The sequence below is a fragment of the Macrobrachium nipponense genome, chromosome 14 (assembly GCF_015104395.2).
Source record: "Macrobrachium nipponense isolate FS-2020 chromosome 14, ASM1510439v2, whole genome shotgun sequence".
In the NCBI taxonomy this organism is placed as follows: domain Eukaryota; kingdom Metazoa; phylum Arthropoda; class Malacostraca; order Decapoda; family Palaemonidae; genus Macrobrachium; species Macrobrachium nipponense.
In genome coordinates, this window is record NC_087207.1 from 56,388,788 (window position 1) to 56,407,912 (window position 19,125).

The 19,125-nt window shown below is 38.4% G+C and overlaps 2 protein-coding genes across 7 annotated transcripts in view; both read right to left on the reverse strand.

The window, feature by feature from the left end:
- LOC135226524 (uncharacterized) overlaps window positions 1–7,018 on the reverse strand; it is a 30,959-nt gene extending 23,941 nt beyond the window's left edge. The window contains exon 1 of the mRNA XM_064266165.1: window positions 6,882–7,018. The gene's annotated coding sequence lies outside the window, so the exon portion shown is untranslated. The remainder of the gene's footprint in view (window positions 1–6,881) is intronic.
- The window catches only part of LOC135226523 (uncharacterized), a 54,298-nt gene continuing 38,406 nt past the window's right edge, over window positions 3,234–19,125 (reverse strand). For 5 of the 6 annotated variants that reach the window (XM_064266157.1, XM_064266160.1, XM_064266158.1 and 2 more), the window contains one exon: window positions 3,234–7,068. In XM_064266157.1, coding sequence (XP_064122227.1) covers window positions 3,646–7,032 — 3,387 coding nt within the window. In that variant the 5' untranslated portion in view covers window positions 7,033–7,068 and the 3' untranslated portion in view covers window positions 3,234–3,645. Of the gene's footprint in view, window positions 7,069–7,884; window positions 8,076–19,125 lie in introns of all 6 variants that reach the window. The other variant, XM_064266161.1, reaches the window with a different exon arrangement.

Consider the following 19,125-nt stretch of genomic DNA (forward strand, 5'->3'; position numbering starts at 1 on the left):
ACCCACAACACACACACATATATATATATATATATATATATATATATATATATATATATATATATATATATATTGGAGGTTTTAGTGTTGCCATCAATATTGATTCAAAGAAATGTACCCACATTTTCTCGCGGTAGAATATGTAGTATATTTTTTATGGTATTAATTCAAAATTATGGATCTGCCCCCTTCCCCAACCTCTCTTTCTCTCTGTGGTTGTAACCAATAAGGAGGCTTAACAATCAAGTACCTCATTCACTAAATGCAGAGAGAGAGAGAGAGAGAGAGAGAGAGAGAGAGAGAGAGAGAGAGAGAGAGAGAGAGAGAGAGAGAGAGAGAGAGAGAGAGAGATTGGTTCCAAAACCAGCAATTTGTACCTCTTATTGTAGTTTTATGGCACGATCCATACTGAGTAATAAAGAAACTGTAAAGAATGGGAATCAGTAGGCAAATTATAAGCATCTTGTTTTTATAAAAAATATTCACAAATATATATAATTTATAAATTTATATATTATATAATATTTTAATAATAGAATCTTATAATTTATCTAATATATTATAATTATATATATATATATATAATTAAATTAAAAAAAAAATTTTAATTATGTTTAATGTTTATGTATGTAATATAATATATATCTATATATATATATATATTATATATATTATATATATATGTATGTATGTAGGTATATATATATATATATATACATATAATCTGGAAAAAGCTGTTTCTTGAAGATTCCCATTTTAACTATAGCATAATAGCACAATAACAACAGTACAAATTGCTTGGGTGGCGTGAAATCTTACGGGTTGTTCCAGCAGAAGACAACACTGGCTTAATCTACAACGAAAGAACGTGAAATGGTGTCCCTTCACCTCTCGAGCGTTTTTCTTATAACAACCTACACAGAAAACGACTATTAAGAAAACGGAGTCTAGAATTACAAATTATGCGGTTACTTTTATATTTTGCAAGTTTTTGCTACAGTTTATAATGGTATGATTAGTATCTAAAAAAAAAAATTCCCAAGGTCATTCAGGTCCTGATTGCTGAGGTCTGACCGTTCTCAAGACCAAAATATCTGGCCTTATGTATTAAGGTCTATTGATTTTTTTTTTTAAATAGATGTAACTCCTTTTCAAAAGGACTTTTCAATTTTTATAAGAAAAAAACCTGATTTTATGAGTTATTCTGCTTAGACCAGTTATCAATATGGTAAGCTTTCTAAGACATTTTAATTCACTTAATGATATGCCGCAGCATGGCTTGCCGCAAGTGTGAATACAGTAGTCTGTTACTGTTTGTATGTACATAGTCGTTAGAATATGCAGTACTAAGGAAGTGTGAATGTAAACTTGTTTTATGTTAGTAAATACATAATGATATTATATCATTTTAGACCAGCAGCTCTGGCAACCACAGGCCAGCATGGTTCGAACCATAATAGTATAGTTACTTTTCATCGCCTGCATTATTTGACCCGTAATATCATAATTATTTTTCATCATAAAAGAGAAATAAGAGCATATTTGGAATCCTCATGAACAGCTCTATCAGAATATTTTTTTCTGCTACATTAAAGAACTTAGCATGGGTGAACTTTCGGATTAAAACGAACCCCAGAGAAAAACCTTGATTAACCATCCCCTAATATCATCGCCATTTTTCATTTTAGCAAGAAAAGTAAGAGCATTTGGAATCCTCGTGAAAAGTTCTATCAGACTAACGCTTTCTTTTTTCTCTACGAATAATAATAAAGATGTAGCATGGCCGGATATCCAGATCAATATGGCAATTAAATGGCACCTATATAAAAAAAACATCCCCTTTGGTTCAAATTGGTCCAACAGTTTCGATGTCATGTGCAAATATGCATACATAACATACTCCAACCGTCAGCTTTATACGTAAGATTACTTTATAGGAGTATGATGACTCCATCTTCTGCATTCCTCTAGGTACCTGGATTTTGGGTTGGTTGGTTCACAGAAGCAAACAATTTATGCCATGTGATAAATCTCTCTCAAAAGGGATGGCCTAATCTATTGATTTCAATTAATAAAGAACTAACACTCAAGATAAGAAACTTCGAGTGAAGTTTTTCTGGTTAAATAAACTCCCATTCTCTCATTCTGTAAATGAGGAACAATAACCCATTCTAGCAGTTCTTGGGCATCATTTTGTATCACTGTTGCCCACCATTACATATGTAGCCGAATATTCCTCCTAAACAAACTTCTTTCTTCTTCAATTCATTAAGTTTACAATAAAATTACTCCTCATAAAAATTTGCCACGCTTATTAATAGAACACTTATTCCACAATTACTTATCACTAGTAGTCCCGGGGTAACAAGTGTGCTCTAACTTCAGGTTACCATGGCCTGTTAGCGATCCTCACCTTCAACCGACTTGCTTCTCTCATGGTTTTGGGGCATCAAAAAGCTCTTTACATTTTATAATTCTCAGTACATCATCTGACACTATTTTTAATCTGGCAGTTCTAAATTCATCCTTGTAGGTACCTCTTCCACAGTATTTGACTCTCCCATGTCTTTTAATTACTCTTGTCATCATGAGTATGGCTTTGTTTACACTGATTTATAATTCTTTTTCCCAATCTCTCTTTTGAACCTCTTTAACTTCTTCCACCATCTCTACTGTTAACAGCAAGTCATCTGCATGAAGCAACTGCCGGGGTCCCATATTCTCAACAAACTCATCCAAAATTCTAATGTATGCATTACTGCCTTTACAGACAGTTAACTTAATGAGTCTCGTGATCTCTACTTACATAATACCAATCTAAGTGCTTGCTTTGGTACTCTAGCCAGTGCCTTCTCAAGATTTTAGCAAGTACATATCATATGATGTCTGTCATTTCCTCACTATAATGACTAACTGTTGTTGATTTCACTAGCATGCTGCCCAGTTGATAACTGTTAAATTTAAGCATTTTCTCTCAAACTTTTCTTTGTCATTTTTCCAAAACTTTCCATAGGCTGTATATACTATTGTTGTTAACTACTGGTACTCTTGCTTTGTAATTTCATAAGCAGAGAAAGCAATTTCAACAATGGCCTTGCTTCATTCAACATGAAGTTGGTGGTCGAGACCAATAAAAAATATGGGCTTCCATTAGTGCAACAATATAATGCATAATGTAACTTTATTTACATTGTTACCATTTAAAAATATGGGTTTCCATTAGTGCAACAACATAATGCATAATGTAACTTTATTTACATTGTTACAAAGTCAACATTACTTTCTGACCACTTATTATAATATACATAATAAAGTGCAGTAGTTAACGAGACATGAATCCCATTTCTGGAAAATAGAAACACAAAAGTTTTAAAAAGTTGAATAGCCGAGATACGAGACCAGAGGGAACAAAAGAAATAAAAAATGCATTAAGTAATGCACTGAGGGCAATTGAAATACTAAAAATGGCCTTGTATGTCTATAGTATGCCATGCAAGGCACACTATACACAGTTCTTAAGAGGGGGAACTGCCAAAGATGGGAAATTTATCAACAAAAATATATGAAAAATAATTTATTATGCAAAAAACTTTCCACTTTCTTCCACATGACAAACCACAAAGGGCAGCTCCTATGAAGATTATTTTATGATGATAATATGAGCACCGTTACTTCATCAAGATCATTGCTTGTTGACTCAATAACCTCAGCCAACTGAAGTTCAGAGGAACCCTTTTCAATTCTCATACAAGCCTCTTCTACCTCACTACCTTCAGGAATTTCTAATGTTTTGTCAGAGGACATATCACTATCCTTGCCTAACAACCAATGCTTATTATTCGCTCGTTTATGTCTTGCATATCTCTGAGAGTAAGTTTCTTCTTTGGAGAGCCCATGTACATTCACTAAATGGGCTTTAAGTTTATATGGACTTCTGTATTGCTTTGAGCAATAATTACAAAATGAGACAATCTTTTCATGAGCTCTCTTGATATGTACTGTTAAATCTCCTTTCCTTTTGTAAATTTTTGGACACTTATCACATTTGAACTCCTTTGTACTATGGATATATGTCATGTGCTGTCGCAGCTGATGATATTTCTTGAACACTAAATTACATTTTCCACATTTCCATTCTTTATTTGCATGTTCTAAATAAAAATGATTCCTCCAACCTTTATGGTCAAAGAATTTCATCCCACATAAGTTACAAGAATGCTTTCTTTCACTGCCATGCATGACTGACATATGCTCCTGAATGTATTTAGAAGAATAAATCTTACCACAGGTTTCACATTGTTGCCGATTTGCTTCTCTATGCTGACCATGCTTTTCTTTCTGGTGATCTTTGAGAAGTGGACGACTTGTGCAGCGGAACAGACAATATTTACAATAACGAAGTCGCTCTGCCCCTTGCAAGTCCATCGATATATTATGCATTCTCTTCATGTGCATCAGTAACAGTTTCTTTCCTGCGATTCTTCTACTACATATTTCACATTCATACACCAAATGTTGGAGCATTTCTTTATCTAACTGACTTTTGCATACTTTGAGTTTATTATCAGTAAAGTTAGAGCTATCTAAAACATTATCACTCTGCCAGTTTATCAGTTCTTCAGTTCTATTAACTGTTTCTTCTATTGTAAAATTTGAATCGTCACCTAATTTCTTCACTGTTCCATCACTACCTTGCACATCAATGGCATAGTCCACAACACCTCCACTCTCGTTTCCCTTTAAAATAACAGACGAAGACAGGTGGGACATCTCAACATGATCTTCCAAAGCTTTCTTGGAACTAAATATTTTGTTGCAAATTAAACATTTAACTTCATCAATGCTAGTATCAAGCAGTAGGTTTCTCTTTTGGACTGTGACTTTGTTCAAAGCAGGCTTTTCTGTAGGTGAACTGCTTGACAAAGATGTGCCACCAATATTCTGGCAGTAGGTACTGACCAATAACGAATCCCCAGCATTATTTTCAAGATGATTCATATGCAAGATTTCATTTTCAACACCTCCATTATCTTCTGCCTTTTTTAGTTTATTTGCAATTAAATGTAAATTTCCATCAGGATAACATTCTGCTAAACCTTTTTCAATACCCGAAATTACTTCAGATTGAACTGTAAACCTTTTTTCGTCCGAACTCTGATTATCACATTTTCCTCGGCTGCTGCATTCGGTACCAAACACCAGCGAGTCATCAACCATAATACTATGAAAGCTGCGCAAATGGGCCACAAAATAATTCTGATCACCAAACACATTTCCACAAGCATCACACGTGTAAACGATTTTGCCCTCTTCCTGCATGCAATGTTTATTTTTATCATCACTGCACCACTCAAAACCTTTCTGACCATTTTTATGTTTTATCAGTTCACTGATTATGTGAGCTCGAAGCCTTGTGTGCATTTTTGTTGTGAATCTGTGCCATTTCTTCTGAACCCTGTGATCCTTTTCTAAATGATATTCCCACTGATCTTCAACATAAAAATCTTTACCACACAGACCACAAGTGAGAGGTTCTGTTCTCACTCTCTTAGCTTTAACGTTCTCAGCATTCACAACTGGCTTATCACATTTTTCCTCATTCATATTTATCATTGCCTCAAGTTCAGATGGAATAATCACACTCATGGACACATCTGCAGCCTTGTTTAATTTTGGTAGAATATACTGAGGCTTTTTCCCTAATTTTCTTTCCTTTTCTGTTATACCAGAAACATTATTTAGGGGAGGTTCACCTAAAGGAGATGGACATCCATAAAAACTTTCATCTACTGAACCAGATACAGGCATTAATATTGAGGAGTTATTATCTATGGTATGTTTGGGCCACGACTGCCTCATCTGATCTGCTAAGGAATGGAATTTTTTATATAATTCATCAGCATCTACCATTAGATCATAACATACGTGACACACATTTATAAATGTCAATTTCTTTTTGTCTGGTCCATACACAGGAATGGAAAGTGTAATTCCAAAATGTTGCAAAAGTGATAATGGATTCATGAAGCTTGAGGGAAGAGGGGCATCAAGTTTCACACAACTGATAGCTTTCCATCCAAAGAATTTTTCACAAAATACACACAGGAGATGCTTTGCTTCATTACGACAAGTATTAACCTCATTTTGTGTCTTACTGCCCTTGTCACTGTTAGTAATATTTTTCACCACTACATGAGCATTTTTCTTTCTAGTTTTCTGTTTTAATTTGCCGACAAATTTTGGAGAGCATGGACTGTCTTTAATCCAATCATTGGACTTATAAAGACTACACACAAAATCACATTTAATTTGTCCCTGTTTCATGCACTGAGCAGAATGTTGAGAATTCATCAGGTTGAAAGATGGATCTGAATTTGATTCTTCCTTTTTAGAAGTCATGTTATCACATATCATTTTTCTCACAGATATTGGAGGATATCTTTTAAGGTGTGCATCAGTCTGAATACTTCTCTGGACTTCAGTACACGTAACTGAAACAGATGGCAATTTTGATTTTGGAATGCCATGGTCAGAACTTTTAAGTGGAGTTACTTTTTTTATCATGATTGGTGGATTGATCCTTGAAAGACCACACACTCTATCACTTTGGTCTTTGTTTAGTACATTTTTCTTAGTCTGATTTACTATTAAATCTTTATCACATTTTTCATTTGGTGTTATGTCAAATGAGGACAATTCTTTTCCTTGGTCAGACAAGGGACTGCAACTTACACAGGAAGAACTGGGAGGGTCTTTATTGTCACAAAGTTCTTTCTCACAATTTCCATATTCTTTGGAGGGACTTTCAAACAAAGTAGTCTGCTTAAAGGATCCAGCACTTTCAGAAAAAGCACAAGATACAGATACATTAGCCTGCTCACCTCCTTCAGAATCAACACCAGTTTCAGCACAAGATGAGGCTGCATCGGATAAATCACCATAGATGAAGATAACAGATGAATCCTTCTTGTGAGATTCATCTGTAAAGTGCTCATTCAGCTCAATATTCCTTTCTGAAGTGGAATTCTCCATTTTCAAGATGATCCTAGTGATGCATTTAGCGGTTACCTAGAAGGTTAAAGTATAAATTACAAGATTTTTATCATAATAAAGTCTTTTACTAAATCAGCTTTACTAATTTAAAAGAGATCATAACATTATCAAACAAGGTGGCACAAATCTTTAGCAAAAAAGATTTTCTATAAGAAGTCAGAAAATGACTACCTTAATGTTTCCTGATCTGTTTTTACTAGTCAAAAGTCTTTATGTGTTAAACTTCTGATTTTGTCATTCATTTAGCCACCTTTGACATTCAAATAATCTACTCAGAGAAAATGTGGATGGAAGCATAAGGAAACAGAGTTGATTTTTTTATGTGCGAAATAAAAAAAATAAAAGTTTGAAAAATATAACATAACATTCTTTCATTACTTGACAGTATATTCATATTCAAAGCTAATTACAAATTACTTTCAGTTTTCTTGATAGATTGGATAATATAAAAAATTCCGTAATTATTTATACAACTAGTTACTAGACTGGCGATAAGTACAGTACAAAACTAACCTACATCAAAAATAACTTTTATGTTTCATATATACAAACCTTTAATCTTCCTTATAACAATTATGAATAATTTAACAGACAGGGAAGACAGAAAAGTAATAGCAGCCAGAACAGCATTAATGGAGATAGCCTACATCCAAGAAGGTGAAACAGGTCCAGACTAGTTTGACATCATTGAAATTGACAACAGAGTAAAAGCAACCCCTGAATATATATGGTTTTTCATGATTTCTTTATTTGGTACGGTATTCCTCATTGACTGAAGTATCTTAAAGGAGTTATGCATGCCTGTGAACCAATACCATTTATGGCCCTTACTTGGTGTTACAAGTGGTGTGGTACCTTACTAGGCTCATACTTCCAATATGAAGCTATACTTCAAATCTTGATGACAAACCCTTTTTCAATCCTGTTAATGACCATGTCAAAGGTAGATTAAAAAAGAATCACCATTTGGAATTATTTCCACAGCATTCTCTGCTGCAAAAAGTCCTCCACACTTGTATGTGCTGAAATAACAGAAAAACATAGCTAAGGCATAACACAAATATAAATGTACAGTAAAAATATCTACTGATTGATAACAAATCAACAGAAAAAAGAATAAAACACCCAATTTATCCTGCACAAATAAATCTGATAACTTTGACATAGTAATGTCAAACCTGACAAATTAATAGGTAGGACACAGAAACACAACACGCCACCTATTACATGTATGTATCCAGAGTTATAATGACACAAAATGAAAACAATGAATACCGAGAACCAAATACTCAGAGATACTGAATACAGTGTATGTCTGGGGAAAAGAGACCTCAACAACAAAAATTCAGTATGCATGACCACTCTTTCAGAAGAAAGTCAAGGACTAAAAGGACCTGACAAATGTAAATTGGGAGCCACTCTGAGAGGGCAAATATGTTATCTAATGAATAGCTTATTTTAACCAGCCATTCAAATCTTTGCCTGTGGAATCCGGAAAAGTGGATAGATGTAGAGCTATACATGATGGAATTTCAGACAGAAAGTACACAAGAAAGAGGAGTGAAGTGAACTCACGGCTCATCTAACACAAAATGGGAAAAGTTACACTACAAATTTTTACAATGATGCCAATGATTCAAGTCTTGGATCATCCCCATTACCTACTGTGCTGGTGACCATAGTAAACAAATCAGTCTCAATAACTATGCAGTTGGGAATACATTACAATAAGTCAGGTTAGGCTAGTTTAAGTAAGGTTCTTTAGATAAGTAAATGACATGGTGAGTCCCTATTCATTGTATTCTTGTAGCCCTCAAAAGTGCCATTTTTATGAACTTCCAGGTGTCAGGGTCACATTTGCAATGCTGCACTTTGTTAATATTCACACATTTGCTGTAATGAGCTAAGGTATGTACATTAAATAGCAACTAACAAATATTTTCAAGAATGAATGCTTGTTGTTAACTACTGGTGTTCCTGAAAATAGGTTCAGTAACATACTATCTTAAAGTCTGGGTTACCAGTATACGTATCAGAATTCAGTTGTACAATAATCGTGCATATGGTGTATTTTTGTAATACACTCTATGTAATTTTTTAGTAACAATGTTAACCTGTCGTGCAAGTAGGATTTGTCTGGGAAGTGTTCTGTGTAAAGTGCAAGCCTAGTGCAATGGTCAAAGTGAATACGAAGAAGAGAAAGGAAAAAGAAAAATCAAATATTGTAGAATTTAGAAAAAGAACGGGAAAGTTTAGAATAACATAAAAGATTTATCAAGAAATTATCAGAAAAGCATATACATAAAGATGGAACAATACAGAAAACAATGGAGGAAGATGAGTCAACCAAAACTGAGAGTGAGTCAGCAACCTGTGGTCATTGTTCTGAAGTTGTTGATGAGGGAACTTGCTGTGAAATATGTAATAGATGGTTCCACTACAGATGTTTGGGAATTGAGAGTAAATACATAGGCATACTTTCCAGTGACAACATACATATTGTGCATCTGTAACAATTGCAAGGGGCCTGAACAAAGAACACACATGAAACTCATTGAAGACGAACTTGAAAAAATAAAAGCAAACATAGTGGTATCAGCAGAGCTGATTCAGAATTCAGCTCACAAAACTACCAATGGGATGGCCAACATACATAAAATTCAATGCAAAACTGACAATACAGTGGTCCTACCATATTCACGGGGGATGCGTACCAGACCCCACCGCCCCCCGTGAATAGTTAGAACCCGCAAATAGTTGGAGCCCTATAAAAACGCTGAAAACAGCATATTTTTATCAAAAAAGTGCATTTCTGGGCTCAGCTCGTGTCGGCCTATGAAAGGATCCTTAATATCATTCTTTCTAGGTAAAATTGATCTAAAATTACCAGAGAAAAACAAAATTAAGAAAATGTCAGTAAAACTGACTCGCTCACTCTTAAAAGAAGTGTCGGTATGATAATAGGGGCGAGTGTGGAACACTACCACGAGACAATCATCAATTAGAACTTCCAATCAGAATCCCCCCAAGAGAGAGCCGATACCAACGGGCGATGCAGCCGCTACTACTACTACTAGAGGACGCCACGGACAGCAGCGCCCCTAGCGGACATCCTTAATTTTTAGCGCTAAACGCCAGAAACGTCTTTTTCCTTGTGCTTGCTATTTGTTGGATTTTATCCTATATTCTACCATGGAACGTTCAGCTATTGCCACGGCTAAGTTAAGTAACTCATAAGTAATATTTTACTACATTTTTATCTTCCGGGTACCAGTATTTTCCTCTTATATAGGTCATATACGGTTCCCTGGTTGTCTCGTGGCGGCGCCATGCTGCCTCGTAAGCATTCCCGGTCCTCCATACTGGGACTTCTTATACTTATGGGCTTACTTTATTACGTTCATTGTTTTTACATCGAGTTTAGCTAGTTTCAGCCCTCCTACCATTTCTCTTAGTTTGGTATTTAGGGCTATATTATTATTCCGGCCCAGCATCCCGGCTCTTGCTCTTCATCGCTATTGCTGGCTCCGAGTAGCCTCTGTTTCTTGGAACAGTCTGCCTCCTCCTGGCTTCTTTCTCTTTTACTAAAAGTGTCTTTTCCATCTGTTCGATGTATTATTTATTACATTTAGGGTATTAGGCTCTCGTAGTAGCCATCTTGCTTGGTGAGACGTACCCGCGTGAAGTCACAATAATCAACAGATATCACAAGTTTAACATACGACTAGAATTTGAGAAATATCTAGAAGTGTTCGTGAACTATCGGTGATAAGATTAGTGTGAAAATAGTAGGATAAGCGTCTTCTAAGTTAGTTTATCAAGTGTAATACTATAAATCAGAACAAGATGGCAGTAAGTTCCAACTGCGGGAAAAGGTGGCGTAATTTCGGCGTGTCTAGCAGATTCGCAATACGATGAGGTAGCAGGAAGGGAACTGGCATTTCTCATCTATGAAATCAGCAACAGTCCTAACCAAAAAGATACAAAAGCATTCATAGATATATTAGAAGGATATAATCCTTCAACTGGAACAAATCTAATGAAAACATCTTGAAAATAATTGAAGAAGTTCCAAATAAAATCCAAGTGGTCAAGAGACTCATAAAGAAAATATACATCAACCAACATATTCCGACAAAGAAAATGAATAAGGTGAATCTTGTGAATATACTAATTGATGCATTAGGAAAAAGAATGCCAAAAGCATGCAAACTGTGTAAGTTTTGGTATAGCATAGTCAATCCACAAAACCTAATCAGAAAAATGTGCTGCATGCAACATTCCGACCCATCCACATGTGCTGAGGTAATACAAGATTTGAGAAAAGATACAAGAATTTTTTGTTCAACATGTCTATCATGGATAGACAATGTTATTAAATCAAGATTGAATGTACAAATAGTTGAGGATGAAGAAGAAGAAGGAAGAGGAAGAGGAAGAAGAAGAAGAAAAAGAAGAAGAGGAAAACGAAGAGAAGTAAACAAAAATGAAATGACAGAAAAAAATAAGGAAAACAAAGAACAAGATAAAAGTATGGATGCAGAGATACTCATTGATACTACATATGAGGCAATAAAGCAGCATACCTACGAAGAAATAAATTACGATATGACAACAGAAAAGCAAATCCCGAAGAGGCTCTACCCAGATCTATACAATGACGGGAAAGAGGAAAAAATAGACAAGAAGACAAAATCTGCAACCTTTTTGAAAAGAGGGAATTGCAGATTTGGAGAAAGTGATACTACAAACATCCTAAGATATGTCAAAACTATGAAATATATGGTAAAAATGTGCATACTTAGATGGATATGGGGATGATTGCGAGATCTGCATCCAAAAATAGTAAAAACCTAAAAGAAGGAAAAGGATGTAAGTTCGCAAAAAATGCAAATATATGCACCCTGTAGCCATGATCATATCAAATAAATAACCAACCAAGTAATAAAATCCAAAATAAGAAAGAAACAAATAAAGAGAGAAATCAAGAATATCATGGTAAAGAGAAAAGCAAACCACCAATGAGATATGCAGAGGTGTCAGCAAAGAATTTCAAAGCATCAGCTCCGAAATTCTACTCAAGAGATAATAAACGTATTTATTATGCAAGAGGATATTGCAGAAACGGAGAAAATTGCAGATTCAGACACAAAATGAATAATTATGATGAAGGAAGATCAAATATTATGGAAAAGTTGGATTTTTTAATGTCAGAATTTCTAGGAAATGAAAAAAAAGAACAACATACAGAACAGGAAAGAGACATGGGAAAATCCTTATTACTATCAGTATTAATGAAGATGGAGAAAACACGCAAACCATCATAGTGATGAATGCGGCAGGGTTTAGTTACGAGTAACTCAAAAAGAAAAATAGAGTACTTAGAAGAACTACCCAAAATGAAAGAAAATACGTAGATATAATGAATATAAGTGAAACCTGGTTATTCCCAAGAGACTGGGCAATGAATGATCAAATAAAAGGGTTCCAAACTTATAGATCAGATAGAAAAAATAGGAATCAAGGGGGAACCGCCATATATGGGAAAGACAAAAAACAAGGAAAAATATACGATAAATATAGTAACTCAGAATGTGAACTAATAGCGGTAGAATTTGAATCTGAAAAATTGATGAACATAGTTAATATATAGACCTCCTAATACTAAAGAGTTTGACTTAATAATTGAAAAAATTGGATGATATATGTAGAAATCACAAGGACTGGACTATTCTCCTATCTGGTGACTTCAACTTTCCTTTCGTAGAATGGAAAGAACGAATAGGAGATTGTGGTTGTACTTATACATATAAAAAAGAGAGTAATAGTAGTGCAGAAGATAAGAGGCAATTTGAAAAGCTATTAGATATGCTACTAGAATACAACATTCAACAAATAAATCACCTGCCAACAAGAAAGGAAAAATACTTTAGACCTAGTATTTGTGAACGAGATGAATTATGTTAAAGAAATAATAGTTTTATAATGCGAGTATTTCAGACCATAATGTCATAGAATTAACAGTTTCATTCCAAAGCAAGTGAAAATAGAGATAAGCAAGAAATGAAAAAGAAAGGATATGGAAAATACACTACAGTAAAAATATAAAATGGTCAGAAATTAATGAAGAATTAAACAAAGATTGGATAACATTTTCGTAAGTGATGACAATAAGGGTAAATACGGAGATATTATATCAAAATATTGGAGATAATAGTGGAAAATATATACCGAAGAAGAAAAGTAAACATCATTCATGCATACCAAGAGACAGAAGAATTCTTCAGAATCAGTCCAGTGAAAAAAGTGGAAAAAACGGTCTTGCAAAAGAAAAAAATGCATGGAGTTATAGAACTAAAAAGTAAGATAGAAAAATGCAGAAAAAAAGATTATACAATCAAAAGAAAATGAAAAAAAAACGGGACTTGGAAGAAAAAACCCTATTAAATATCAAGCAAAACCCCAAACTATTATACTCATATGCGAAGAAGATGATAAAAGAAGAATAGAAATAGGCCCTCTGAGAATTGAAGGGAGATTAACCGAATGAAAAAAGGAAATTTGCAACATACTGGCAGAACGATATAAGAGAGAATTCACCCCTAGAATAGAATGAAGATAATGATATAGAAGTAAGGATGAAAATAGTGAATATTTAGCTGACATAGATATTAATGAAGCTGATATTGTGCAGGCTATTAATGAAATTAAAAATGGAGCTGCTGCAGGGCCTGATGGAATTCCTGCTATTTTGTTAAAGAAAAAAGTAGTTCATTCTATCGCAAAGCCACTTGCAATATATTAAGACAAAGTGTAGATACAGGCAAGATATATGATGAGCACAAATTAGCGTATATTACCCCTACTTTCAAAAGTGGATCAAGACTAGAGGCAAGTAATTATAGGCCTGTGAGTCTAACATCACATATAATGAAGTGTATGAAATAAGGTAATGAAGAAAAATATATGAAACATTTAATAAAAATAATTTGTTTAATAAAGGACAACATGGTTTCGTACCCGGAAAAGTACACAAACCCAACTGTTAGTCCACCGTGAAAACATATTCAAAAATATGAAAAGCGGAAATGAAACAGATGTGTTATTTAGACTTTGCAAAAGCTTTTGATAAAGTAGACCCATAATATATTAGCGAAGAAAATTAGAAAACACAATATCGTGGATAAAGTAAGAAGATGGTTAAAAGAATTTTTACACAACAGAAAACAGATAGTTATTGCAAACGACGAGAAATCGGATGAAGCCAAGGTAATATCCGGTGTGCCGCAAGGTACGGTGTTAGCTGCAATACTGTTTGTTATTATGATTGAAGACATAGACAATAATGTTAAGGATTCGGTAGTGAGTAGTTTCGCATGACACAAGAATAAGTAGAGAAATTACTTGTGATGAAGATAGGAACGCTCTACAAAGAGACCTTAACAAAGTATATGATTGGGCAGAGGTAAATAGGATGGTATTTAACTCTGATAATTTGAATCAATAAATTATGGAGACAGAGAAAGAAAGCTATGCATATAAAGGGACCTAATAATGAGACCATCACAAATAAGGAAGCAGTTAAAGACCTTGGTGTGATGATGAATAGGAACATGTTATGCAATGATCCAATAGCAACTCTGTTGGCAAAATGTAAAGCACAAAAATGGGAATGTTGTTACGCACTTCAAAACAAGAAAAGCTGAACACATGATTTATGCTTTATAAAACATAGTTCGTTCGTCCACTTGAATATTGCAAATATGAGTACCCACACTCAGGATTGCACAAATAGATAGTGTCAAAGTCCTTTACAGCTAGAATAGAAGAAGTTTTAGGACCTAGACTACTGGGAAAGACTACAATTCTTAAAATTATATAAGTTCTGGAAAGGAGAAGAGAACGCTACATGATAATTTCAGGCATGGAAACAGATAGAAGGAATAGCAGAAAATATCATGGAACTAAAAATATCAGAAAGAGCAAGCAGAGGTAGATTAATAGTGCCCAAAAATATACCAGGAAAAATAAGGAAAGCACACAGGACATTAATCCACTACGCACCAGCATCGATAATGCAGCGTCTATTCAATGCGTTGCCAGCTCATCTGAGGAATATATCAGGAGTGAGCGTAGATGTGTTTAAGAATAAGCTCGCAAATAAATCTAAACTGCATCCCAGACCATCCAAGATTGGAAGATGCAAAATATACCGGAAGATGTACTAGCAACTCTCTGGTAGACATTAGAGGTGCCTCACACTGAGGGACCTGGGGCAACCCGAACAGATGTAAGGTCTGTAAGGTTAGGTGCTTGTTCCTTGTATTGGTACAGCCTGGTTCACGTGGCCCTCTCACGGTTGTGTTGCTCGCGGCCTAGGCCACTTGCGGTCACGTGTCCCATCGCACCTTACCCTGCCCCCGCCCTCCCCTTCTGGTATAGGGAGGAGCTGGGGGACCCCTTGGTTGTCATGACAACCTCAGTGGCCTTCTCTCTCTACTTCTCTGAGGCGGCCAGGGGTTCCTCCCAGCGGGGGGTATAGGGCGACCACTCTTGAGGTACCGAGTCTCCATGCGGTAGTTGGTGAGGCGGGGAGGAGTAGGCCATCCCTCCCACCCTCGCTCCCGCCGTGTTACACTGAGATCTATCTCCCCCCTCCCCTGTTGCTCAGCCATCTGCCTCGCTATACGAAAGGAGCCTTCCGTCGCAGCCGGGGCACCTTTGGTTGTAGGTTACTGGCTCCGCTAGCGGGCGGGGTGGGCACCTCTAGTGGTCGGTTGCTTGCCTACTATATCCTTACATCTCTCCCCCGCTACCGGAAGGGAGCTTGCTTCTTACCCGCGCACTCTTCTAGTAGACGGGCGGAGGGGGGTTGTTTTATTATTATTACTAATTTTAAGGATATACCCTAATTTTACAATGAATTGTTACATGATTTTGTCCATCCCCACCATTTTCCGTCGTGGTTTCCTTTTACCACCACTCCTGGTTGGTTTCTCTTTTGTGTCTCCGCCATCAGCGGAGCTATAGCCTAGAGAGCTCTACCAACCTGGTTACCACACGTATTTTGGCGGGGCTCTGGTTTAATCTAACTTTATCGCTCCGGCACCAGCGGAGCATCTGTTAGACTGTAAGTGTTTACCTGGTACTCATGTATCTTTCCACTTACAGGCTACCAACTGCCAGGTCCCAGCCTGTAACGCGACGCTGTTCGACCCGTGGACACGATGAGTGTAGGTCTCACGCCCCTTGTGCCACGTCTTACAACGAGACGATCGTCTGGCACCCTGAAGCCTGCGCCATCTGCTACGACCTGGTCGGTCAGCTGGGAGATGGGGTAAGTCCCTTATAGGCTTACTTATCATTTTACTAACAACTTTTAGTCATAAGTTTGTTAACCCCGCCCCACCATTGGAAGCTAATCTCGCCTTTCTTTCAGGCTACTGGTGTGAGGGAAGTCGCCCTCGCCACCCTGAAAGCGTGGGTGGGCGGCTTCGGGAAGAACGCCGCCAAAGGCCAGCCTTACATTCTAGATAAGAAGCTGGCCGTCCAGATCTTCCCCGCGGGCAAGTCGACCGGCTACGTTGACCCCTTGTCCGCTGCCCCGCTGATAGCCTCCATCCAGCAAGACCTCCAGCAGTCCTTTGACGTCGTAGCCTCCCAGGAGTCGGTCCCGGACGTCGCTGCCCTGGACCTTAACGTCGAACCTATGGCGGTAGGGGTGGAGGATTTGTTGGTTGAGGTAGGTGTGTCGACGCGCCCAAGGTCTTTCCTTGGGTGCTTCTGGATCTTCTCCTGTCCCCTCTTCAAGTGCTTCATTCCAAGGCTTTGTGGGATCTGAGATCCCTACCCGCTCTCCCGCTCTCTCTGTACCCGCCAAGGTGAAGGGACAGAGAGAACCGAAGACTCTAGCCAAGACAACTTCGAAGAAGTCGTCTTCGTCTTCTTCGGCTAGGAAGTCGTCGACTTCCTACGCCGATGCGGTGAAAGCAAGGCCGAGCTCTTCTCACCCAAAGAGCTCCAGAAGCAAGGCTTCTAAGGAGAAGGCTCGCGCTCCCGCCGAGCCACTGCCTTCTCCCGCCTCCACCGCTTCCACTCCGGCTACGCCGGTAGGGGTAGCAGGCCCTAGCACCTTTGATCCCTCTGCTTTCTCAGCAGTGGTGATGCAACAGGTGGGCGAGCTGGTTGGCTCGCAAGTCTCCGCCCTGGGGACACGGTTCGAGCAGATGTTTGCACAGTTGTCAAGCACTCTGTCTCAGTCAGGGCAGTCAATTCAAGATCTCTCTAACAGGATGAGAGAAAATGAGGACCGAGTAGCGGGGCTATCTCAGGTCCCTCTTCCAGTCTCCCCAGCGCCAAGCACTGGGATTCTTCAACTCCCGCCATATGACTCCTTGCCAGCTTTCTCTATGGAGAACCCTTGGAGAGTAGCTGCCTACGCTCCATTCAAGATGGGATGATCTCTATCCCGAGTGTGGAACTCGAAGGATTGAGGACTTCGAGTTTTTACCCTCCGGGTCTGACGCAGCCTTTCATGGGTTATGCTAGGCTGACGCCAACGCTCTGACGAGGGAAGACAAAATCTCTAAAGAGTCGGTTCTTATATAGTAGAGATCATGCTCAGCGGGAATGGTTCACTGCCTTGAGGACTGGGAGTGTTACGAACACCAAACTCCAGGCCTACAAGAGTCCCTTCACTATTTTCGCGACGGAAGAGGAGGTTTCTCTTCCGTTCGCCACGAAATTAGTGGAGAAGTCCCTTCAGGCAGTCCTCAAGGATGAACCCATCCCACAGTTGAGGGAGGCGGAGTCTACTTCTCCACTCTTCCCGGCTTTCGGAGAATTGTGGGAGAACTTGCCAGCTACATTCACGCTTGGTAAGCTCAAACCGGACTGCGCCATGGACCAGTTCGGAGAGAAACTACCAAGGCTGCCGGATTCCCTAATCCAGGCAGAGTTTTTGATGCGCGATCCAGGTTTGGCAGGTCCCTCAATTCCCTTATTATTACGGAAATGGCTGCCCTCTCCTATGCTACGGAACCGCTGTTCAAGATTCTAGCGAAATCTCAGTTCCAGACGGTTCTAACGGACGCTTTTGTTTCGATTTCTTCCAGGCTAGGAGGAACTGCCGGAAGCATGTCCTACAAGAGTGTACCATTAGGCATGAGCCTAATAGACTCTTAGCCTCTAGCATGTGGGGAGCGGATCTCTTCCCAGAGTCCGCGGTTAACGAAGTACACCACGAAGCTGCTAGGCTCAACCAGAGCCTTAGAGCTAGGTGGGGTATATTTCCCTCGAAGAGGAAACAGGAGTCTATTCCCACTGCTGGTAAGAAACAGAAGAAGGCTGGTAATAGGTTCCGCCATATAAAAAACTCCAGCAACAGCAGCAATTTGTGCAGGCGGTCCCAGTTACCCACAAGGACAACCTGCTGGTTCACGGCAGAATCAGCCTAGCCTCCTGTGTCCCCCTCAATCTCATCCATCCACCTCCTACGCTATCTCTGCCTGCCTTCAAACCCACATATGGCGGCTCAGGCTACGTCCAGCCGAGAGGTAGGTGGCGAGAGGTTACTTTTCGTCAGCGTGGGGGCGCTGGAAGTGGACCAGAGCAGGCCAGGTTTCAGAGGGGGCGTGGTGCCAACCCGCCCATCGACATGAAGGCTCCCCAGGTAGGAGGGAGGCTGTTCCTCTTCCGCCACAGGTGGGGGGTTCAGCATTGTCATACAGAAGCCTAGTGTCCAAAGGATTGGGCCCTGGAGTTGGATAACAGATCCCCCTCCAATCAAAAATCATTCCCCAGATCTGTCAGGATGACAGATTAACGCGGAAGAACTCCTTCAGAAGGGCTATTTGCGAGAGCAAACTCTAAATTTCAAGGTCGCTTATTCAGCGTTCCAGAAAGGCTCAACAAAAAGAAGGGTAATCTTAGACTGTCAAGCTAAATCTTCTTTCATTCGTTGCGACACAGTTCAAGATGCTTCCCTCATCGCAAGTAAGGACTTACTTCCGCGTGAGCCGTCACATGCTCCATCGATCTACAGACGCATTACTAATCATATCCCTATAGTCC